This window comes from Ixodes scapularis, unplaced genomic scaffold (genome assembly GCF_016920785.2).
Source record: "Ixodes scapularis isolate PalLabHiFi unplaced genomic scaffold, ASM1692078v2 PGA_scaffold12__126_contigs__length_90152505, whole genome shotgun sequence".
In the NCBI taxonomy this organism is placed as follows: Eukaryota; Metazoa; Arthropoda; class Arachnida; order Ixodida; family Ixodidae; genus Ixodes; species Ixodes scapularis.
The window spans coordinates 36389397-36413992 of record NW_024609838.1 but is presented as its reverse complement, the minus strand read 5'-3'; the positions used below and the strand labels follow the sequence as shown (position 1 = coordinate 36413992).

The window sequence follows — 24596 nt, the reverse complement described above, 5'->3', positions numbered from 1 at the left end:
CCGTTGCGAAATACCCACGTGGTCGCACTGTGCGGACGCGCTCCCTCGCCTCTCCACTACCGCCACCCAGGTTCCGTTTTCGTGCACTCTCCACGCCCCTATAGAGCAGCTCGCGTACGCACTTTCGCTTCTTCCACTGCAGGCGTGCTAACAAGTGCCCCCGTTCTGAAAGAGCGTTTTAGCCAAAAAAAAAGGACCCCTGGTGTTCTTCTCTTACACATGCAACATCTCACACAATCGTTCCACCAAGGCACACATCTCCTCACACACGTATCCTACATCAATTCCACGGAAAGAAAATAACCCAATGTAAATATTGTAGAGGTCGATCTCTTCAACATGCCATTCCACAACGCGGCAGCTACCGCTGTCAATCACAACACTCTTCATGTGGTCGTTTGCATTTTTTTTTGCATTTTACACCGCTATGTATAGACGCTTTCAGCGCGCGCCAAATTGAGCCGCCATAGCCGACCTTCTTTTGTCTTTCCGAGATGCCAAGCCACTGAAGCGGGCGTTGACCAGTCTCCACAAGGGCCTATGTTGGAAAGAAAGACACAGTTGAATCTAAAATGGCAATGACCTGCCCTGCTGTGGCAATCATGAAGTGGAGCGAACGGAATAAGAGGGAACAAAAACTGAAGGTCGGTTATGGCGGCGCCCATGCACAGCTGCCTGAAAGCGTCTATATATGGTATGGCAACGAGAACCAAATGTTACCGCCTAAACCCGGCAAAAAAGAAAGAGCCGAAGGAACTGGTTAAATTGACCACCTTCAAAGAGACACAGAACGCCATTTTAAGACGGATTAACTTCCCGTTGTGTAAACCTCCAATCAAGCAATTTGAAAAATTTGATCCCCTGTTCGTCGCAAGACGCTCCGAACATACCATTTGCGAGGCACATGGCTGCGAATCATTTCATTCTCATTGGTTGTAGTTATGTAACCAATTCGAACCAATTTCTTGTAACAACTCGTCATCAAAGACTCATTATAGATACCGCAACAAAAACAGCACTAACAATAATTTAGGGCCTCTTGTCAATGAGAGCTTAAGAAACGACGGGCGTGACCGATCATCTTCACGCTTCTTGCTTCCTAATTAATTATTCGCCGTGCTTTTCTATTAATGGCGCGATCTCTCTGACTGCGGATCGAGCGATAATAAGATGCCCGGGAAAGAGCCTAACGCGGTATACTCTCCACGCTGTGTTTCTACAACTGTCAGGGAATATAGAGAAACAAGATATGTATGCAGTTCATTGAAGGGACAAAAGTTGCTGGGCAATTGTGTTGCATGCGTGAAGCGTTCTAGCACCACGTGACATCAGGTTGCATGACGTGGAATTGGTGTGTAAGTCACGTGACGTTAATTTTCCCTCCAAATTTAGAGGAAAAAACTAAATTGTAAAAGTCACGTGACATCCGGCCACGGGACATCAATTTTTCTGCTAAATTTAGCGGGGAAAGTGAACTGGTGTGGTAGGTCATGGGACGTCAATTTTCTTGCTAGATTTCGCGGGGAAATCGACGTCAGGTGGCCTCATGTCACGTGACCTACACAAAAATTCTATTTCCCCGCTAAATTTAACGTAGAAACTGAATTGATATGTAAGTCTATGACGTCCCATAATGCAACACTGCGCGTTGCTTTAGCCGCGTCGCAGGTGACGGCTTTACGAAATGCGGCTTAACAAAATCCGGAGTAACTCGCCAAAGAACGTTTCATGCTAAATATGTCGGAAGAAGAAGACGTGCTTCGAATAGGTCTGTGCTCTTTTCGTCTCTCATATTTCTGGCTATATTTTAATAGTATCAACCTTCTACACGTTTTTCTTTGAGCCCATACAAGTTCGAAGCCTGCCTCCAACTGCATGCGGGCAGGTGTGACGGTCGGCTGGGGATTATTCCTCGGCTTTCCTGAAACGACTCCGCTATGTCCACCAGAACTCCCTCACTAACGGCAAGTCAAAGAGCTGCAACCGACCGATACAGCGTGAGTTCCTCGATATGCGGTACATCTCTTGCAAAATCGGAGTACGAAGCTTCCGCTGCTGACTTGGCAGAAGACCTCGCAGCTGGTCAATATTCAAATATCAACGTATTGAATGCCGAAGAATCACAACTCTGTGACATGGAACTCAACGACGACGAAGAAGGCTGGCAGACCAAAGGAGCTAAAAAACGCAAAAAGACTGACTCAAACTCAAGCAAAAGCACGGATACAGTTACCCACTCGCCGAAAGTGACAGAGGGGCTGACTGTCATCTTTGTATCAACGGTTGAAAATCAGCTCATCGCAACACTCAGCAGCCTTAAACTGTCAATTGCTTTGGAACAAATGTGCCCGGAGTGCATTCTTGAGGTCCGTCCCAACAAAAGACTCAACCTAATTGCAGTAGACACGCGCAATGGCCAGACGACTCGAACGCTCCTTGCCTGCTCCGAGCTTTGTGGAATGAAGGTCAGAGCATATGAGCCGGTTCCGCGACACTACGCCGTCGGAGTCATCACAGATGTTGATCCTGGGCTTTCTGAAGTAGAGATCGAACAGAACGTGAGATCTCCGGAAGGTCGAGTGGCAAGATTGCGACGACTTGGCAAGGGCACAGCAGTGAAGCTGTCCTTCTCTACAACGACACTGCCAAGCTATGTTTACCTCGGCCATGTCCGTCACCCAGTCTCTCTATTCAAGGAACGCCCCATACAGTGCCGTAAGTGTTGCGCGTATGGACACCGAGAAGAGACTTGCAAGCGACCTCCTATTTGTAGCCGCTGCGGAGATTTACATGAGAGCAACACCGAGTGTTCGGCGCAAGAAAAGTGTGTCAACTGTGGACAACCTCACGCTGCCACTTCTTCATCCTGCCCCAAATGGAAGAAAGAAAGCGAGACTCGCAACTACGCACGTCAACATGCCGTTGATTTTCGTGCTGCAAGGACAGCTGTCCAGCAGTATAAGACAGCCAACGCAAATCAAAGTGGGCAGCCCCCTCCAAGCCCACCGAAAAAAGGGAATGATCCCATCAAGGAGCCTAATGTCAGTGCTGTGAATTACGCTGCAGCACTTCAGCGAAAAGGCAAAACGACGCAGGGAGCTTCTGAATTGAACAACCACCACACCTGCACTGTGGAATCGAAAGCCGACACTGTCAGACCAGCATTGAATGTGACGCCTGCACTGAAGCCGCAGCCTCCTCCCAGCCCGAATGCTGAACCTACAGCTAAATCTGCATGGGAAAGCTGGATTCCACTTTTTCAGAAGGCAACCCGCATGGCTCACGCTTTTCTATCGACTGTGGATGCGCAGTGGGCACGACTTCTCCTCTCATTCCTTAACATGGTTCTTCCTCTTATGGAGTCATAGTAAAGGGAGGGAAAGCCAACAGGCTGTGTCAACGAAACCGGAACCCCAAATTCCCATCGATTCTCCAATGGAACGTGAACGGCCTTCGTACACGCATTCCTGAACTTCGGCAAATCCTACAGCAGAGAACCATAGATGTAGTTGCACTTCAAGAAACCAACATCCTACAAGGTGAGGTACGACTCTCTCCATATGTTTTCTACAATTCTACCACAATTGACTCAAATACTAGGTCTCGAGTTTCACTTTTGGTGAGATCAAGCCTCCATCAAAGCGTCCTGGACCTTTCAGATCTCTGCTCATTAACGGCAGAATATGCGGGAGTCATAGTAAGGCTCGGCACGCAAGACACCACAATAGTTTCCATTTACGTAGCCCCTGGGGGCACATGGGACCCAGATGTGTTGCACCAAATTCAACAGAGAGCTAAAGGTGAACTTTTATTAGCTGGAGATTTCAACGCACACAACATGAACTGGGGTGATAGCCGAACCAACAGAAGGGGAAGACGCCTGGAAGACACCATTGCGGCCCTGAACCTCACAACTCTAAACAGCGGAGCACCCACATTTATCCGTAAAGGGGTCAGAAAAAGCGTCCTTGATCTCACATTTGCATCGCCTGCGATTAAAGTGTCGTGGGCAATACAACCAGATACATGGGGTAGCGACCATGTTCCCATCATTATAGCCTCGCCGAACGCAAGTGCAGTCGCCACCAGAACATGCAAAGTAGTCAACTGGGACCTTTACCGTGAATATATGGCAGCATCGGTAACTGCGGCTGACGCTACAGACCTACCTGCCATCATTGAAAACTGCATTCGACGAGCGACCCGACTAGTGAAGGTTCCCATCACGCGACCTGTCCCGGACCTAGAGTTTCTCAACCTCCGAGCGGCACGGAGACAAGCCCAACGACGGGCTATGCACACAGATACAGTATACGACTGGGCACGTTACAAAAAAAAATAGATGCGGCGTTCAGGAGGCACACGAAAAAATTGCAGCGCTATCAGTGGGCTCAAAAATGTATTTCCTTCGGGAATCCGAGGGGAGCCGCGCAAGCTTGGCGGTTAGTTGGCGCCTTGGCAGCTGCGAAGGTCCCTTGTCACCCAATTGCAGCACTCGCCATCAGGAACGACAAAACCATGACTGAAACGGCAGAACTGCTAGCTGATGAATTTGCGTGCCCCCTTCCTCCACCAGCCGTGGCTTTACCCCAAGAGCTGATAGGCCCTTCCATTTCTGAAGCATCCACAGCAGATGACGACTTCACCATCTTTGAACTGCAATATGTGCTCCGACACTGCAAACGCCGAAGTGCACCCGGGCCAGATGGAATCACGTGTCAAGCATTGAAAAACATAGACCAAGCTTATCATCCACACCTTTTAGAGACACTCAACTCGATATGGAGAACAGGCATTCTGCCTATGACCTGGCTAGAATCAATCGTAATTCCGGTATTGAAATGCGGTAAGCCGAGCCACCCCTCCTCATCCTATAGACCTGTGTCCCTGACAAGCTGCCTGGGAAAGATACTTGAGCGCCTGGTCTTGAGACGCCTGACATGGCACCTAGAGCAATCACATGCGCTGCCACACCAGCTGTCAGGATTTCGTGCGAAGAGGTGTACAGCAGACGCAATGGGCGACTTGGCATCTGCACTCGAAGAGGCAAAAGCACGCCGCAACATGCTTCACTGTGTGTTCTTAGACATAAAGCGGGCATTTGATACACTTCCGCATATTGTTATCCTCCAGCGCCTCAGACATCTTGGAGTAAAAGGGAAAATGCTTGAATATATTAAGGCATTTCTCTCTAATAGAACGATTCGGGTCAGGGTCCCGGGAGCGCTTAGCAGTCCACGTACTGTGACTCAGGGCGTTCCACAGGGAAGTGTCATTAGTCCTTTACTTTTCAATGTGGCCATGGCAACGCTACCAAGCTCACTTCGCCAGCAGGGACCGTTCCTTGTACAGATATCCATCTATGCGGATGATGTGGCTCTTTGGTGCGCTGGCCCAACTCGAAGGGCAAGGAAGATTCGTTGTCAACTCCAAGAAGCACTCGATACAATCTGCATTGCCATCGAAAAACTCGGACTGACACTTTCCCCTGAGAAAACAGCAGCGCTGCTTTACCGTCCGACAGGACGCCCCCCCGAACGAGCGCTGCAACTCAAGATGGCTGGGATGCCAGTCAAGAGAGTGAGGACACATAGATATCTTGGATTGTTGTTGGATGATCGGGTAACCTGGAGACCGGAAGTCCGCAAAGTTCTCTCCAAGTGCCGCAGCCTTCTCGGAGTTCTACGGTGCCTCCGCGGCCATGCCTGGGGAACACCACAACACGCCCTCCTTCAGTTATATAAAGGTTTAATCCTTTCCCGCCTACATTATACTTTGCCACTTCTCAACATCGGACCAGCACAACAACGTGATGTTGAAACATTTCACCGTGTGGCACTAAGGATGTGCGTCGGACTGCCGCGATACGCGGGAAACGTTGCCACACTCGTTGCTGCCGAGGAATGGCCTGTTTTTCTCCGGGCTGATGAGCGCGCCTGCCGTCACCTTGCGAGAATTCATGGTGTGTCCTCTGGGAGTTCACTACTCTCACACATCCTTGACCGCCCCAACTCCCGCTTTGGCTATTTGGCTAGACAGTTCGAAGATCTTATAGGACCGCCCGGACATATCCCTCCACCCCCGCAGCCCCATCTAGAAGTACCACTGACGATAAGTGAAACTCTCCCTTACATGCATAGCAAGGCGAGTGTTTCTGGGACAATTTCTCGCCTTTTGACCCAGGAACTACTTTACACAGAGTATATTGGATGGCTGCAAGTATACACCGACGGCTCCACTAGTCCGGCGACAGGAACTACCACGACAGCAGTCTTCATCCCAACTCACAACGTCTGCATTGCAGACAGACTAAACTTCGCCACAACCTCTACTATTGCGGAGCTGGTGGCTATTTGGCAGGCTTTGGAGCTCCTAATGCGAAGTGGAACGCCAGGGAGAGCAGTCATCCTCACAGATTCGAAATCTGCTCTTCATCTTCTCCGGAACCCCGAGACAGGCACTCCATTAACTGCAACAACTGTAGCATCTGCCAGGTCGGCTGAAAGAAAGGGTTGGCAACTTGCTTTTCAGTGGTGTCCTGCGCACACTGGAATTGCGGGAAATGAGAAGGCGGATGCCCTCGCTACTGAGGCCCATGAACTTGAGACCCCAACCATTTCCCTTCGCCGGTACAACGAAGCATGGCGATTTATACGAAATTTCTACCAGAAGCGCCACCCACACCGAGAGACGGCTGAAGGACGGCCCCCTCCAGCAATCCCCCGCAAGCTGTCAAGAGAACAAGCGTCAATGTTACATCGGCTGAGGGCAAACTGCGCAAACACAAGGTCAACTCTGCACAAACTTAAACGAGTCAATAGTCCTGATTGCCTACACTGTGGAGCCCTAGAGGACATTGAACACGTGCTACTAGTATGCACAGAATACGAAGAAGAGCGTAAAACCTTGTTTCAACGCTACACTTTCAATGGACTTCCTTCCTCCAACACTCGGGAACTCCTCATCCCAGAAGCCCCACGTCGGCTTGTCCAGAGGGCTTACAAAGACCTCTTCGATTTTTTGAGTGAGACTGGTTTGGCAGACCGTCTTTGATCAAATACCAGACACCGCAAACAGCAAGGTTGTTAAATTGAAACCCACACTTGTGCCAAACCCCCATCACATTATTGGACTGGTTTCCAAATTTCCACACTATCTCTTTTAGCCACCTACGGCTCCTCCCCCTTCCCCAAGCCGGGTAGCGACTCGCCCCGTACAGGAGGCCAACATCTCTCCCGGCTTTCCCTTTCCTTCTCTGGACCTCACAACAAGAAGAAGAAGAAGCTAAATATGTCAAAACTGTTCGCAAACATTTCAGATACACCTTTCTGGCAAACTTTCAGAAGGTATTCTGCGGTAAAGCCATTTCTGTTTTCTATTTTTTTTTTTTTGAGCTAAGTGTTGGTTGATTGTTTGGCTAGTGAGAAAAGGACACAAAAAATGTGCTGTGCAGGTACAAAGATGCGTTGTGGGATTTCCCTTGCTGCTACCCGTCTCGAGGAATCACAGCACACCGGTTCAACAACACGTAAACACTTAATGGCCGCTATTGCCTGCGCCGCGCTCCCAACCGCCCCCGTGCATCCGCTGCGACGGCCTTTTATCAGCGGCGGAGCGCCGCTCGCGTGGCCGGCTGCCCTTGGCCCCCTCGTGGTCAAGATGACCACTCGTGATTGGCGGAGGGGCAGCCTGGGCCAAACCCTTGGAATCCCCAGGTTGCCCACAGCATGAAGTGCCACAAGCACAAAACACATCGCGAAGGCTGTGTGTGTGTACGTGTGTATGCCTTTGTGTCTGTGTTTGTTTGTGTGTGTTTCTCAACACCAACACTGGCAGAACAAAGCACGGCTAGGAGGGTGCTAAAACCTACTTTTCCAGCCCTCAAAGCAGCGCTCACCTTGATCTTCCTTCACGTCGCGTCCGCCTTGGAAAGCCACAAAGAACACTGTCACAATCATACATGCGTACAAAATTAAGAAAAAAAATCCCCATCCAGTTATATAAGGCAATCAATTAAAAGTATTTTAATCACTGTTATTAGTTGCGATGTTAGTAGCTTAAACTTCTTTCGCGAGATCAAATGTTCGGTAACTGCAACTGTAACTCAGTTGCATTGGGAAGTACCTTATAAATTAGTTCACTGGTTAATTTCTTAAATTTACGGTGGCAAATATACAAATACGAGCTAAATTTTTAGAGTCCAAATCGGCGCTGAGTTCTGAATAAAAATGGTATTGTTATAAGTACATTTTATTATTATAAACTGAAGGATGTATACACGAATCTCAGCGCGCCTTGAAGTCATAACATATTTTAAGAGTTATTGTAACATGATAGTTAGTTACATTTTGTGAGTAATTGTGGCTGTAACTATGTACATCTACAAGAATGTAGCTACATTTCAGATCAAGTTAATTTAACTGCATATCAATTACTCCTGAAAAGTAACCACGTACATACCTACCCACAATAATTAAACAAGACTGTTATTCTGGTTCATACTCTAGTATCTAGTTCGCTGCGGTTTTATTTTTATTTATTTATTTATTTTTAATTATACAGCAAATCCAGCAGCATTATTACTTCGTCAAAAATTATTTTCATTGTCGTTTTCAATATGTTTGGAAACGGCATCGTGTTACTGATAAAACATGCACATCTACTGAAGTTCTCTAACGGCATCAAACTCTATTGAGAAATAAGTAAAGCAGAAAACTCATGTCAACAGAAACGTAATATCCCAGGAATATCCAAGAGGTGTGTACATTTTCTTTTGTGCAATATCTAGAAGGTAAAACTGACCACATTAAAAAAATGCATTTTTTTTCGTTATGCTTATACTGAAATAGAACTACAGGTTTTCCCGATCATTTTAGTCTAAGCGACGGAAAATTTAATCCAAGTGCCACCCAATTTAATCATAACGCCACATAATTTAATTTATATTTATATTCATTAGGTGTGTCATATACAACTGGCTCTGTTGATGTTTCTTACCCTTGTTTCCTGTGTGATAATTTTGACGCTCATATTTCCACCTAATAAAACCACACCGAGCTCGATATTTGTTAACCACCTCTGCAATAGAGTTATTGTAACTAACAACTTAAAAACTAAAAATAAAACGCCGGGTGTGTCTAGTCTCGGTTATTTTATTATCGTCCTGTCCCCAGGAAGAGTGTGGCATTATTCCCATATGAACGCTCAGTAACAACTCACAAAGCAAGGGGCGTGACCATGATACATTACCACCTTCGTTTCTTTAGCTATTGATGTTCAGTTCAAAAGCACTGCTCTTGGCGGTTTATTTCTAATTCTTAGTTACAATATAGTGGGCTGAAAGCTCTAATCTGCTGCGGCTTGACCTTATCAGCGTCAAACAAAACGTTCAGTCCCCCACATTCATAAGGAATAGTTTTCCTATTTGAAGTGCTCGTTAAATATACATCCGCTAATAAAAATAGCTTCTGAAACGTTGCCCGCAATTCAAGTTTTAGCTAAACTATAGTTATACGCATGCACTTTTTTTAATCTCGTTTTTTTTTTTACGATCGCTTTAAACAACAGAAACAATCAAAATTCTGAAACGCCGACTTTTCAACAAAGTTTTGGAGAGCATACCGCTGCACGTTTATCTTTGTGCGAATCTCTTCGTTTTTTTTTAATTTTAATCTCGGGTAGATTTATATAAAACTACACGTTTGTATTTTTAACATGTAAAAGTTAACCATTGTTTTACAGTATGTGTTAATCGTGTACCCATATAATAAATATGGTTCCTGGTTTTCGTTAACTTGTAAAATTCGTTAGGTTCCAACATGTATTTTACAAAATAATATTTGCAAACATGTACAATTTTTTTTTTTTGCTGTTTATTTTTTCGAGGATTAGTATATCTTAATTTGGTTGGTCTGCTTTATCCCAGACCGGTACATTGTATAAATATAATAGGAGCGAAACACACGGCTCGAGTTTGACGCTTGTAAGATCAAGCTACAGCACTTTAGAGATCCTAGCTCACCATATCGAAGACAAGAAATAAAAAATTATAGGTGGATTGGTGGACATTCCCTATAGAATCCATTGGTGGATTCTTAGGGAATGTTTTAGCATGACCCTTGGGAACGCCACACATGTCCCCTTTTGGGAAACGCTGACGTTAACTTCTTCACGTTTCTCTTGTGGCTTTTTTTTTTTTTGCTTCGTTTATTTTTTTTTTTGCCTCTTCTTGGCATCGTTACGCGGTCAGTGTAAGCGCTCCCCAAGGGGGGACGTGTATGGGGTTTCCAGGGATCATGCTTACGCATCCCCTATGAATCCACCAGTTGATCTTCCCGTAATTTTTTTTTCACCCCTTTTCTGTGCTCTGACTGTCAGAGCACGTTGACGCCCTTGGATGCGGTCATCCATATCCCTCGCGTAAAGAGCCACATGCACACTACTCCTGGAAGGAACCCTATCCATATCACTCGTGGAGGGAACCACATCTATCGTTTTTACTGCACATACACATAAATCACGGCCCACGCACCAGTACTACGGAAACCCAGAGCGAAGAACAACCGGCGACTGCAGTGCGGCAACTGAGCACGCCCGCTTTCCACCGCGCCGCGCCGCAGCGAAGCCGTAGTGCTGAGTGATATGGCGTCATCAGAGAAGGCCAACGCTGGCCAGAGATTGGACAAGGCGATTGGGTCAACGTTCGGCTTAAACTTAACTCGAAACAGAGTGCTGAAGCAGCACTCCTTTTCAATCTCTGTCCTGCGTTGGCCTTCTTTGATGACGCCATCTCATTCAGCACTACGGCTCTGTTTTCAGTAGGTGTCGTGCGGCAACTCCTCTCTGGCTCCGCGCCAGCTGTGCGCGTGACTTCGACGAAATCAAAAGAGCTCGCTTTGACGAAAACCCGGTGGTGTCTGTCAGTTTGTCAGCGCCGGGGAGAGAGGATGAGATTGACGCGTGCTGGCGTCAGAGCTCTGGACCAATGGGAGCGTCATACGCGTAACACTATACCCTCCTTCTTCCTATCTGCCCGATGCTGACAAACGAATGACACCGCCGGTTTTTCGTCGAAACGTGCGTTCTAATGCTAATGCATTAAAGTGAAGCGCAAGAAGTAGCGCTTTTAATGTGAAATGCATGACCAAAATATATCGAGTCGCTGCAAGGTCGGCTCGCAATTATAATCGGTGATAGCTGCAAAAACGCTGAACGTGACAAGATGAAAGTATCTCATAGCTGCGCAGCTAATAAGATTTCGGGACTGGCCGCCAAGAATGCCAAACAATAATTTGCGGAAGAACCAACGTGGAACATACTAAGTCACTCCCTGCGTTTCCCAGCCTCTTGAAGACTGTAATGGCTGACTCACGTAGGGCTATTCTCAACGAAGTTACGCGCGTTTTAGCGGGCGTAATTGCGGGATTCGGCGAGCGCTTTTTTAACAGAAGGGCTCGCCAAACCACACACGACGTTTTTCGTCGAAGTCTCCTCGGCGTTTGGAGCAGTGTAGCCCGACTCGCGCCTTTCATGAAAGGAGGCAAAATGTAGATAGGCTGCTATTTATATCGTTCCGCGAGGAGACAGAAATAACTGAATGTTAATAAGCAACCAAAGCCTGATTTGCTTACACCTGTTTCAAAAAGGTTCGTTGCAACCGTCAAGTTGCCAAAAACTCCCGGCAGGAGGACGGCCGCGATCTCTGCTCAAAGCCCTCCCTTTTGTAATTCTTTTCACATCGCCCGCAACATCGATGGTATTTTTTTCTGTCTCAGTCGTTCATCGCTCGTTCCAAAGAGATATAGCGATTTCGTACAGTTCGCCCATAAACCGGCGAACGCGAGAAGCGAACTCCCATTTCGGCGGCCGAGTCAAGTCAGCCAGCCAGCCGCATAGCTAGGCAAGCCGATTCTCGAGCAACTTCCGGCTCTCAACTCGGGAGCTGGTTGGCCGGCACCGCGCTGCACGCTTCCGGATACGCCACGCCGAAATACGCCGATGCGCCGAGATCTGTCTCGGTCGGATCGCCGAATACGCGCGTATGTACGCCGACCTCGGAACCACTCGCCCCGACACCCGCTGTACGTCGGGATTACGCCCGCCAAAACGCCCGCAAATACGTCGCGAATACGCCCTATGTGGTTCGGACTAAAGTACACAGCAACCACCCTGCCAACAGTTAATAAAATGGTTTCTCTTTTTTTGAAATTTTTTCTTGCCCATGCGAGCGAGAACTGATGAGAACCCGGCAACCTTTATCTCTATGTTGACGGGCTACACCGTTGAAGTGTTCCGTCGAAGTAGAGTATTTAAAAAGGATAATTAGCGAATATTGTGTCATTGGTTTCATAACCATACCGCCACAAGGGTGAATGACGTCCGTCAAGGCCGATCATGTCATTCTGAGAGATTTGTTTTCCGCTATGTCAAGCCTTTTTTTTTTTTTTTCTTAATATTGAGCAAAAACATTAATAATTGGTGTAACACCAATTATTAATGTTTTTGCGATAAAAAAAATCTGTTTAAAACGTGCTAGAAGCGAATCTTCTTTTTTTCTTCTGGAAGGCATGCGTCAACACACTAACCACTTGTACGCGTCGTAGCCACGATTCCGACTTGCGGCCTTGAGTTCATTTAACGTCTTCGGCGTCGACGTCGGCGGCGTTCTAAGACGCAAGGCTTGGGTTCCATGTTACCATCTGCTACGATCCGATTACACGTCAGGCCCATCATGTCTTTTTGTGCTTCACCGTTGACATAGTTGCCCTTGTCCCCGTCAATGATGACCAGAGGAACACGAGTTACCACAATTTGGTAAGACCACGTCGCTCTGGCAACCTGGAGCTCGTACTCATCACCGTGTTGCTTGACGCAGGCTTCTATAAGGCTCCATTGGACACCGTTGGCTTCGACGCATCCCTGTCCAGCGAGGTGGGGGGATGGGTGCTGGGACATGCAAGCGACGATTTGGACGGCAATTAAGGTTGTCTTGACAACTCTCAGTACGCAGGTTTCGATTTGGTTCCCTGTGCATTCGCTTGGACCGTGGTGACAGGAGATCGTGGTAACGTTGTGACCCTTACCGTCAGTTTCGTTTCTGACGAGCGCCTTGCCGAAGGGCAACATGGTGAGCATGATGTAGGGGGAGAGCTTGGAGTAGGTCGGCAGCAACTGCGCGTAGACGAAGTCTCTGCTGTAGGGGCAGAGCGACTCGTAGACCACAACTACCGTAACCTGCTTGACAACGCTAGCTGAAACAAAGTAGGTTGCTTTGACGACGGAATCATTGGGGTTCGCGATTTCAGTCTGGTTCTTTCCCGAAGGGGAAGACGAGGTGTCGTATTCCGTTGGTGGTTGGCGCCCGTCGTCACTGCGATAACTCACTACATTTCTTGATTCAGGTTCCGTCGAGTCTTTAGTGAGGGAGGCGCACATACCTGAAGGCGGTCCGTGACGCAAATACATCACAGTCATTCCAATAAGAAACGAGCGAAAGCGGGCATGTTTCATCGTTATTCCACGAAGCGCAGACGACGTTCGAAACTGTGTGCTTAGAAGCAGGTGTTCGTGCGTTCAAAAAGCCGAAGGACAATGGTTACGCTGTCAAGAGAAACTTACATCCTCGACAAGGGACGAAACAAGTATCCGAAAAAGAAGCAGCATCAGGTGTCGCGGCGATCCTTGGAAGTCACAAAGTAATTGTGTTATGTGTGTGTCTATAAACAGCCGGAAGTTAGTCTGCCCCAATGGGCGTCGGATGCTTCAGCTCCATATACAAAAATTAGTCGGTGTAGTACCACAGCTAACTTGCACTCTCCGAAATCAGGAACGTAGTATTTTCACCCCCTGTCCCATATATAACACCCCAAAAACTAAAATTCGACGTTCAGTCTAGTGACGTCCAACAGACGATACCAACTTTTGCGAGCGGCTTAATAGCCGAGTGATACAACTCATTAAAATAGCTAATATACGCATTAAAAACTACAGGAAAATACTCAAGGTTTGGTTGGCCCTGCTGCAAAACCTTACTTTTTTGTTTTGTTTTTAGTTTTTGATACGTGCTATTTTTGATACGAAGAACTTACTATTTAGTAAGTTCTTCGACGTCAGTGGGCTGGACGTCGGAATGTAATTTTGGTGTGTTATACGTGGGTCAAAGGTTGTAAGTTTTACACCCCCATTTCTGAGAGAGTGAGATCTTTAGCGTGCACCAATTCACGCGGGCTTTCTGTTCAAATGCGAAGGTGGTTTGAAGTGCTGGGATTGTTGTATTCTTATGCAGCACGAGTGTGTTATTTTTTTATTTTTATTTTTTGACGGGGGATCCAGTAAACAGCATATTTATAGGGCATGGTCACTCCCGGTCATCTCATTAGTACTCCGTGGCCAATCAAACTGGGGCCTTGGCTGAAAAGCACGTCGAAGAACCGAGCACGAATGGCGAAGTGTGAATGTGTATCTATGTATCTATGTATCTTTTATTTCAGATACAAAAAAGCCACGCCCTGAAGTTTTTTAGTTGACGGACACTATAAAAATTAATGAATAGTAATAGTGGATTTTATTCTGGTAAGATATCTGGTGCATCTAGATTCCCGCTCGGCATTTGGGAGAACCAATCGCTGCAGTCTACGGACAAAGTTCCGCGAATTACGAAGGTTAGAATATGTTGTTGTTTTTTAGACTTAAGAAAACGGTCTTCAGTGGGATACTGAGCATGACGTAAGCACATAAAATGTCATTCTCGGTGTCACTCTCAATACAGTCGTTTCTTCTTTTTTTTTTCCTTTTTGTTTTTAAGGTATTAGAATATTTTTAGCCTTCTCATTCGCCGAGCCACTTACGTAGATTGCAGCTATTGGCCGTGCCAAGTGTTTTGTGAGAAAGTAGACGCACCAGACTTTTCAGAATGTGGGTATACACTCTCCTCGTGTGTCTTTTCAATGCTTTTTTTTTTTTCAGAATGTGAGAGAAATTGACATCCCGCATGAAGGCAGGAAGCCAAATAATGTCTGGTGTAAAGGTTAAAATATAAACGTCGCAGTTATACGCTGTTCTATAGATTTGTTTAAATGGACCGAGCAACGATACTTCTCTGAAATGTTTCTCGCTTTACCCAAGCTTACTGGTCGACCAAAGTTTACTCGTACTCAGCGCCATTCTCCAAAATACTTTTTTTTTATCCATTTCAAGATGTGATGACGTGGTCGTGGAGACCGTAGTGTTGATGCGATTGCGGGGATTGCCTCATTGTGACGAAAGGCAAATGCGGCTCATTAATCGAACACAAGCACTTCAGGAGAACTTATTTGGGCTGGTGAGAGTCAATACCTCGAAGAGCATTGGAGGAATCGGTCTGATAGAGAGTTTCATTATAGGTCTCCCCAAAGCGTGGGGGGAATCGGTCTAATAGAGAGTTTCATTATAGGTGTCCTCAAAGCGCGGGTGCCCCTATCCTAAAACTCCCTAATGTCGGTAATAGCCGAACCCTAGCAATAAAAAGTTCTAGAAGAGGGGTTCCCAACACCTCGGGTACCCCGAGCTGCCAGGGATGTCGAACTAACTAAGCATGCGAAGTGCCAATGACACTACCATTCCCTGGAGAAGAAGAACAAAGGAGACTAACCACAAACACAAATCTTCAAATACAGATAGGTGACTGGAGCGTGACCAAAAAACCAGGCGGATTTTTTTGGTCGCGCACCAGTCACCTAGCTGTGTTTGGAGATTTGTGTTTGTCCTTTGTCCCTCTTGTTCCCCTTTGTTCCTTTACTCCAGGGATTATTATTGTCGTTCTTGTCCAGCTCGCTTGCACGTTTGAATTAATTGCATTATAATCATAATGCGAAGTGCGACAGCCCAGGCTGCTCGGGGAGGCCCTAACTCCCTAACGTGTGGAACCCAGCCCCGTGTCCTGTGCTTTATCAGCCCTGGCGCGCGTCTCTGTAATCAACACTGGCGGCATTGAATCGGCACCGGATAGCGTAACTTCTTGTTCGCGCTTTGAGGTGAGGAGATTGACGCTGCCCGTTTTTCTCTGATGGTTTCTGCGACTTCCAGGACGTCTGGATAAAAACTAGAACGTGTTTTACAGATTGGAAATGTCGAGGATTCATTCTAAGTGGTATTTAGCGAAAGCATAACACGCTTTGTGCCGCGATTTCACCTCTAATGCATCATACAAAAGACAATCTGCCGACGCTGTATGAGTTTCGCGTTTGTTTCTTCTATGACGGTCCTCTCGCATATGCCACACAAAAAAACTGTCGCAAAAGAAGTTCGAAGGATACGTATGTATGAGGCGAACGTCCTTCGAAGATGCTTCAGGCGTGTCCGTAGACGATTCTTTCATCATGTCTGCAGTGATGAACACCATGTCTGTTGTGTGGTGTACGAGTATATGACTGCGACTGTGAGAAGTGTATACTTTTCACAAATAAAACGGCGGCTCAAGGATTGCACTGTACACCATTAAGAGAAGCCCGCAATTTATCAATGGGTGAGTCAGTGATATGTGAGCTAATCGAGATGCGTGAGGACACGAGATAGGACAACGAGAGAGGACCGCATGTCTCCAAGAGGGAGTTTACAGCGTAAGAAATCGAAAAATGTCATCTGAATGAGCACTCAGAGTCGTGGAATATCTAGTGCCTTGATAAAGGCGTTATGAAGGTTCGCAATAAAAGCTGAGGAATCAGTGGAGAGGAACAGAATTATCAACAACCTATATGTCAAAATATCCAGAACTTTAACACTGTCTGTTCTTTACAGGGGACAAGAGGGTTAGGTTCTGTCGGAATTCCAAGCGGTACGTTATCAACCTAGATATCAGCAACAGTACAAATATTTAAGAGCCTGGTTTCAAATATATTCAAGATGACTGGAAAGTTTCCTTGACTTCTCTTCGTCTTTCAGTGTTGCTCTCCTATTGTTAAAGCACTAGTGCCACTCAAAACACCTCGCACGAATCATGGTTTTTTTTTCTCCCCATAACCCTGCCAATTTACTGAAAACGTTTTTGTTTCAGATTTTCCAAGTTTAACGTAAAATTGATGTTCGCTCTTCGCCATGGTTTGCAGTCCATACTGAAACCGCCAATGTGCTCGTGCTTGCCGTCACCAAAACTCGTGTAGCGCAGCTCCAAATTCACCCAGAACAACGCCCCTTGTCCTAACGACGTATGAAGGTCACTTCGTCGACAGCTACGCGCGTTTCACTGTACTGATCTTTTTACCCTGTGAAACTAGACTCGCAACCTTTCGATCCCACCTCGCATGTGTGCGTATTCTAACAGTTGAAACTGAAGACACCGACTAGGTGGCGCAAACCGCCGCCCTATTCGAGGTCAGACGTATCCTTTCATTCATTTATCCATTCGTCCATACATCTATTCGTGCTTCACTCTGCCGACACGCCTGCCAGATTTCACTCCCACTGCTGCAAACGTCACGAAAGCTACACGCACATTTCTTTACAACAAAGCACACCACTAGAAATGCGTACTCAGTGACACGTCTTGAATCTGCCGATGAAGAAAGGAGTAGATATCTATTGTTCACTCCTTTTGAAGTGAAGTTGTCTTGAACAATTTTTGTACCATAGATTACAGATGGCGGCGCACTTCCGTGGTTACACAGCCATCTATTTCTTCCCATTTCTTCTTATTCGAAAAGGATAATGCGAACTCTTCTTCAGAAAGGTCGCTCTGTGGCCGCTATATTTACTGACACATCGAAAAGAACACTAAACTGACAGCTCTCTTCATCTCATTATCACAAGGTAGCCAATAAGATCAAAGCATCACTAAAAACAAATAAACAGAAACCAATAGCAAAATGACGCGATGTTGAGCCACGTCCTATATTTTCCAAGTTTGCATGCATGCAAGCTCTTGCAAGCACCGCGACCTTAACGTCATCTTCGACGTATCACAATTTGAGTTCCCTTTTAGCGTTTGCGCCGTCGGCGTTGACTCCGTTCATGGTGGCAAACCTTTGGCTCCTCGTTACCCAGAGCTTTTATCTCATTGCACACAATAACTATCATGTCGTTCTGCGCGTGATAGTTGACGTAGTTACCCTGTTTGCCGTTCATCACGACGATTGGAACCCGCGTCACTTCACTCTTGTACTTCCAGGTCATTGCGGCGACTTGAAGTTGGTACTCCTCGCCGTGTTCCTTAAAGCAGGTGTCGATTAAGCTCCATTTGACGCCGAAGGCCGTAGCACACTTCTCGCCGGCTGTGTGTGGAGACGAGTTTTCGGACATGCAAGCGACAATCTGAACGGCAGTCACAGTTTGCTTGACCACCCTCAGGACGCACGTCTCAATCTTGTTGCCCACGCACTCGCTTTCGCCGTGTTGGCAGGAGATCTTGGTTATGTTGCGGCCGGCACCATCACGTTCTGTCCTGACGTGGGCCTTGCCGAACGGTAACAGGGTTAAATTGATGTAGGGCGCAAGCTGGGTGTAGGTCGGCCGCAACTGGCTGTAAACGAGGCGTCTGCTATACGGGCATAGAGATTCGTATATAACCACCAACTCGACCTTCTTGACTTCGACGTCCACGGAAGCCTTGCGGGTTCCCTTGTTGTCTGGGTCTTTAGGCTTAACGGTCGTTTCGAGGTACTTATTGGGAATGGGTGGCTTACCAGCACCTGGCTTTGTCTTTCTAGTACTGTTTACCGGGTTCACCTTTTTGGTACTGGACGGTTCCGTTTTTCTCGTTGTGGTGCCATGGGTACCGCCTTCTGGTGCCTTGTTCGGTGGTATTGTGGTCATTGCGGCCGTGACTGACTCGCCTGCCTTGTGGCCTCCAACACCCTCGTTCCTGTGTTCATCGCCGGAGTTGCTAAGATCTGGCTGATTCCCCTTGTCACCTTTCTTTTTGTGGGAGGGAAAGTCCTTGCCGAACTTGGTTCCGAGGTTCTTGTTGAGCTGCCAGTCGTCTTCAGCACTATGGTTGAGTGTACGGTTATACTGAAGCCCATGGATGTTACGGCCTCCGTCGTAGACACGTCGGATCAAAAACGGAGCTAGGCACACAATAAAAAGCGCCACAAAGATGGTGAACTTCTCCAAGTTTCCATACCGCTTCTTCATAGCCATCATGAAACGCGCGGAGCACCAAAGGCGAAGGAACTCATCTCGGCAGATGCTTGCGCGTTCAAAAGGCTCGGAGATCGCTCGACGGCATCTCCGAGCCAAGGCAATCCAATCGGAAAAGAGGAGTGTTATTTAGTTCTGTTACGACCTGTGGTATTTCAGGCCGTCTTGTGATACGCGTAAGCGCGGTACAAAGTCTCGCTTCACAACAATCAAGCAGAAAAATGATAGAATCATTAAAACAAAAATGATTGTTTGGAGACATGCGCGCGAGCAGATGTTGCTAGAAACAGATGCTGCTGTGCTTTGCTGCTCTTCCACGTTAACTTGAAAGAGCGGGTGGTGTTTTCCCTTCTGCGTCTTAGAAGTAGCGAAGGATATGGATTTGGTATGAGCGCCGCACGTCTGCGTTATGTAAAAGCGAAGCTGAAACACCTCTTAAAAAAACGTGGAGAATTTTGGTGTATTTTGATCCCGTCAATCGGAATATCACGTTCGTTTTTCCCAAAGATGTAACTACTCATGACAAAGCATGAAAAACTTCCGACCAGTTGTGACGACATACTAGGATCTTTTGGGCCGCCCCGCGCGTGTCGCCTTGCCAGGTATATTTTTCCGTACTGACACCAGTCGTGACGTCTCTTTCCGACCTTTTTTGAAAATAGCAAGAGTGCGCGTGCATACCTTTGACAGGCGCTGAAGATGCGCGAGAGCAGAGATTCCGAAAACTCATATCATGACGTCACGCCCCGTGAAGGAGGGGCGTCAGCGGTATTTGAAAAATTAATTTCTGCAGCCTCCGTGCACCAAATAGAAAAATAATCTCGATATCCGCGACCCTGCCGGCCAAATGAAGCCGATATAGGTGTTTTTTCTTCAAATACGAAACCGCTTCAGTTTCGCTTTAAGCCGGGGTCGCACTGCTTGTAACATCATACAAAAGACAGTCTGCAAACAGATTCGAACACAAGTCGCAACGAGATCCGAGCTACGAATGCCGCGCGGCAACGAGTCAAGGAGAAACTTGTCACGTTGCATTCGAACCACGGAAATCGTGGTGACTGGTGTCTGGATTCTGTCCTTTGTATAATGTATAAGTAGTGTGACCTCGTCTTTAGAATTCATCATAGAGATTTCGGAAAAATAATGTCGCAGTAAGCCTAACCACTTAAGAACTGTAGCGCTGACAGTTTATGTTTTAACCATTTATGATTTTGGGCCGGTATGAACAAAGTTGTGATTTATGTCATGCTTTTTTTTAGTGTACTAATAGTTCTATTCGGGACTCTGATAGAAGAAGGCATACCGTATATATACTCTTTTTACAAATACAACAAAAAACAAACAACACACACCTCAAGAAGAAACAAAAATCAAATTTGATAAAACAATCTTCTCCGATGTGCTAGCCAGACTGCTTAGAAATACAATATATCAAACAAAATGTCACTCAGCAATAAGCCATTATGACACAAATAGAAACGCCGGGGACAACCCATGCTACACTAAAACTTAAAAACGAAAAACAAAAACGGCTTTGCATTTTGGCACTGTTTTATCGCTCCGTAGTGAGTTCTTGACAACCATGTATATGCATTTCAATCTTTTTTTTTTTTTTTTACGCCGGATCTTCTGTGGTGGTAGATTGGCCTTCGAGAGCAGTGCCGCTAATAAGTGTAAGCGACGATATTAAAAAAAAAAAAAGCGCAAAACGAGCCGCTGCACTTGTTCCAATTTATGGCATATCGATGCATAAATTGGAAAGAGTGTAGTGACTAACTTCTGAAAAGTAAAACACTAGAATCTAATACTTTTCAGGACACCACGGATTTCAGACCTCCAACGGAAGCAAGCTTTGGGGGGGGAGGGGGGGGGTTGTGATAGTCGCTTGTGGTGGCTAAGTATAATCGTGATTTGAAGACAGCTTAAAGCTTCAGTACAAGTTTTTAGGAAAATCTTCAATCAATCAAGATACGATCGCCAAATGACGTGCCAAAAATGCGCTTTCGCTCGGATTATACATAAAATAAAATTCTGCTCGCGGAAGAAAAAAAAAAAAGAAGGGGCTGGAATTGTGAGCGAAATAAATCGTCTGCGCGTACTTGAGAAGCGGCACGTCGAGTCGCTGCTAAGACACTTCGTGTTAAACGAAAATTAATATGATTCCGTAAAGTGCATGAGATAATAAATTGTGGCCGCGTAGAACTCTGTTTTTATCATTGAAGGCGACTTCTTTACCATATGACTTGGTGTTTGTACTGGGCCTGCATTGCATTTAGAGATGTACGGTGGCGGCAGCTTGCAATGCGAACGTGGACAGACACCCATGCGCTATTGTTTCATCGAGAATGCAAACTTTGTAGTGGCTGCGTGCCAGACGATATGTCCAGAACTGGAGCGTTTGTCGACCTCTAATAGGCAAAGACTATTCCTAGCTTATTCGATTTTTTATGCGTGCAAAATCTTTTTTTTTGTGTGTGCGTGTGTGTGTGTGTGTGTGTGTGTGTGTGTGTGCGTGTGTGTGTGCGTGTGCGTGTGCGTGTGCGTGTGCGTGTGTGTGTGTGTGTGTGTGTGTGTGTGTGTGTGTGTGTGTGTGTGTGTGTGTGTGTGTGTGTGTGTGTGTGTGTGTGTGTGTGTGTGTGCGATTTACGCGAGGACGTCTTTCTTGCAAGTCGTTTGGCAATCGTGATCTAACCGATTGGAGAAGTAAAACGGTTTTCTAAAACACTCTGCTAAATCATAACATACCCTATTGTAAATACCAGCACAAACTGATCCCAGCATTCCAGCTTCCAGCATGCCCAGCTTGCCCTGCTGGTCCCAGCACAGCTGGTCCCAGCATCCCAGTTTCATGCTGGGTTATTGCTCCAGCATGCCCAGCTCGCCGTGCTGGTCGAGCTGGTTGGATGCTGGGTCGTGCTAAATGAATGCTGGGCAAATGCTGGGTCATGCTGGGTAAACTGCCCATGCTGGTTAGGCTGGTGTTCTTCCCCACCCTTTTAACTAGTTTAAATGAATACACAGGATAAACAAGCCTAACTCTTCAGAAAAGCCAGCTCGGCATCTAATTTATTATTTTCGTGTTCGCGGTCTGCTCACATGAGCTAAGATGCTACACATCCACTGCGTTTACACAGTACTAACCGGCGCACAGATAGTGGTTCTCGGTGCTAAACAAACAATGCTATTAAAACTAGATTGCTTAACTCTCAACATGAAATGTACTAGACACACGCCAAAACAGGCAATAACAATAAAAACAAAATACTACACGGATGAGAAAAGCGAACCTGGGTCCCGCCCGTAATGCGGGCAAAGCGTCTTCTTGCGTAATCGGCAGGGGCGAGGAAATCCCTGTGGTTTGGATGGCATTGGCGATACTCCTTGGCACCACCGTCATTCACGAGCACACAGATGTTCGACGATATGAAACGACGCCTCAGTCGGGACATCCGACTTCTTCCCGCGCTGAACGGACTGCCGCTTGCTGTCTCCTTAAATCCCGCTTCGCTTGCACCGCCGTTCAAGCAGTCGCCAAACAACGCGCACACAGCCGCCCCTTCGAAAATCTGCCCAGGGTAGCCAAACATGTCTCAAATTCACCGTTCCTACCACTCACACTCTCTCTTTTCACGCACACAAAGGAAGTTTGCAGCGTGCCTGAAGCGCCCGGTCGTCCACCAAAAACGAGAGGACAAAGAACAGGACGTGGCATCGTCCCCACCCCAGCCGACCTTGGCGCGCTCGCTCCCGGCAATGAAAGTTTGACAAGCTCTCGCCGACCCAGGCGCGCGCGCTCCCAGCAAGACCAGCTTGAACCAGCTTGAACCAGCTTGGGCCCAATCCAGAACCAGCTCGAACCAGCATGACAAGCTTAAACCAGCTCAAGTACCAGCTTGCCCATCTGCAGTGCCAGCTCGAACCTGCTTGAACCAGCTTGACAAGCTTGAACTAGCTTAGGTACCAGCTCGAACCAGCTTGCCCAGCTGAAGTGCCAGCTCGAACCAGCTTGAACCAGCTTGAACCAGCTTGATTACTACCTAGACCAGCTCGAACCAGCTTAAAAACCAGCTAAACCAGCTTGCTCAGCTTGATATCCTTGCTGGTTTTTCAATAGGGTATGGTGTCAAAATTTAGCATTATTAGGCAATGTCGTATTGAAAAAAAAAAAACGAAATGTATTATGTAGTTTGTTCAGTGAATGTACCGCAACCTATATAAATTATATCAGCTGTATAGAAGGCGTATATAAGATACATGTGATGTATATATTCTGATATGTCTATTGTACATGTTATATTACATTTGTTTTCACTAAGGAAAAACTTCTTTGTGGACGTTTATCTTTTAATCAGTCGGTCCTACTTGTGCAACTACTCTTTTGTCACTCAAATCGCGTTAGAAATGTGTTTTATAGCAGCATTCATTTTTACCCCTCAGCAACAGATCATTCTTCTGTATACGGGCCATAAAACATTTATATGTCCTCGACGCATGTACAATTTGGGGGTGTCATTTAGGAACAAAGACCAAACCGAAAACCAAATTTGACGTTCCTGTTTATATGACCTAAGAGCGGTCTGCCTTTGAGATGCAGTGACCCTGGTTTACGCTGTCAATGAAAAATTTAGCCCCCACTACCATTGCTATATTTTGTACACCCTTAAGCTGAGACTGTAGCCAAGGCTACAAGAGCGAGCTAGCCCGCGCTCCTGGCTTTGAGACGTGCATTTCTAGCGTGAGTGCTCGTTCTGCGGAAGAACGCTTCAAAGCAGCGACTTCGAGCTCTAGTGCTTGTGGCATCGGCTGCAGTCTCAGCTGAAAGGAACACACACATGAAGAAAAAAGATTAAGGCGAACGCTTTAAGGCCGGTTCTCACATGCACCGAAGCGCTGATGTAGCGCTGCTCATGTGTCATCAGCTACTTATCGTCTGCCATGAGCAACAGTTTTAACGGAGCGATATAAAGCTGGTGAACGCTCCCGTCAGCACGCGCTTAGCGCGAGGTCAGAGGCCTTTACTTGTCCCATTGAGCGAAAACGCGGCGTTGTTGTGCCCGAAAGGCGTCGTTGTGCTTGAAGAGGAGGAGGAGGGGAGGAGAAGAAGGTACGGAGGAGGAGAAAGAGGGGCATAACCTCCTCCCTGTACCTTCCCCTCCTCAAGAGCTGTGCTCTAATTCGGCATTACAGGCAATTGTAAACGTCTTTAATTTTTTTTTAAATGTCGCGTTCTAGTAAATTTAAGAACCCTGTTGCTTATACGAGGTTAGAATGTTCTGCTTGAAAAAAAGGTGCTCAACGTGGTGAGCCGGGGACAGTCTCGGGAACAGTCCTGCTGTTTCGCCGCCATCGACGCCTGCAACGCTAGCCTTTTTCTCTTTTGTTTTAGGCACAAGTTCGCCCTACTAAACGTTCAGCTTGCTGCAGTTTTTTTCGCCTCATCAATTGTCATTCGTGACAATAAGATGTGTGCTCACAAAATGACATAA

At 46.7% G+C, this 24596-nt stretch overlaps 2 protein-coding genes across 2 annotated transcripts; both read right to left on the bottom strand.

Moving 5' to 3' along the window:
• Positions 1–12633: 12633 nt before the first annotated feature.
• On the bottom strand, positions 12634–13434 carry LOC8037312 (gamma-interferon-inducible lysosomal thiol reductase-like). The gene has a single exon (XM_002412237.3). It carries the CDS (start codon positions 13432–13434, stop codon positions 12634–12636), a length of 801 nt encoding a protein of 266 aa, XP_002412282.3.
• Positions 13435–17949: 4515 nt separating this feature from the next.
• Positions 17950–19104, bottom strand: LOC8037313 (gamma-interferon-inducible lysosomal thiol reductase-like). Its single transcript, XM_040214468.1, has 2 exons — positions 18697–19104; positions 17950–18630 (listed from the first exon to the last, which is right to left on the bottom strand). The coding sequence occupies exons 1-2, from the start codon at positions 19102–19104 to the stop codon at positions 17950–17952; spliced, it is 1089 nt and encodes a 362-aa protein (XP_040070402.1).
• Positions 19105–24596: the final 5492 nt, after the last annotated feature.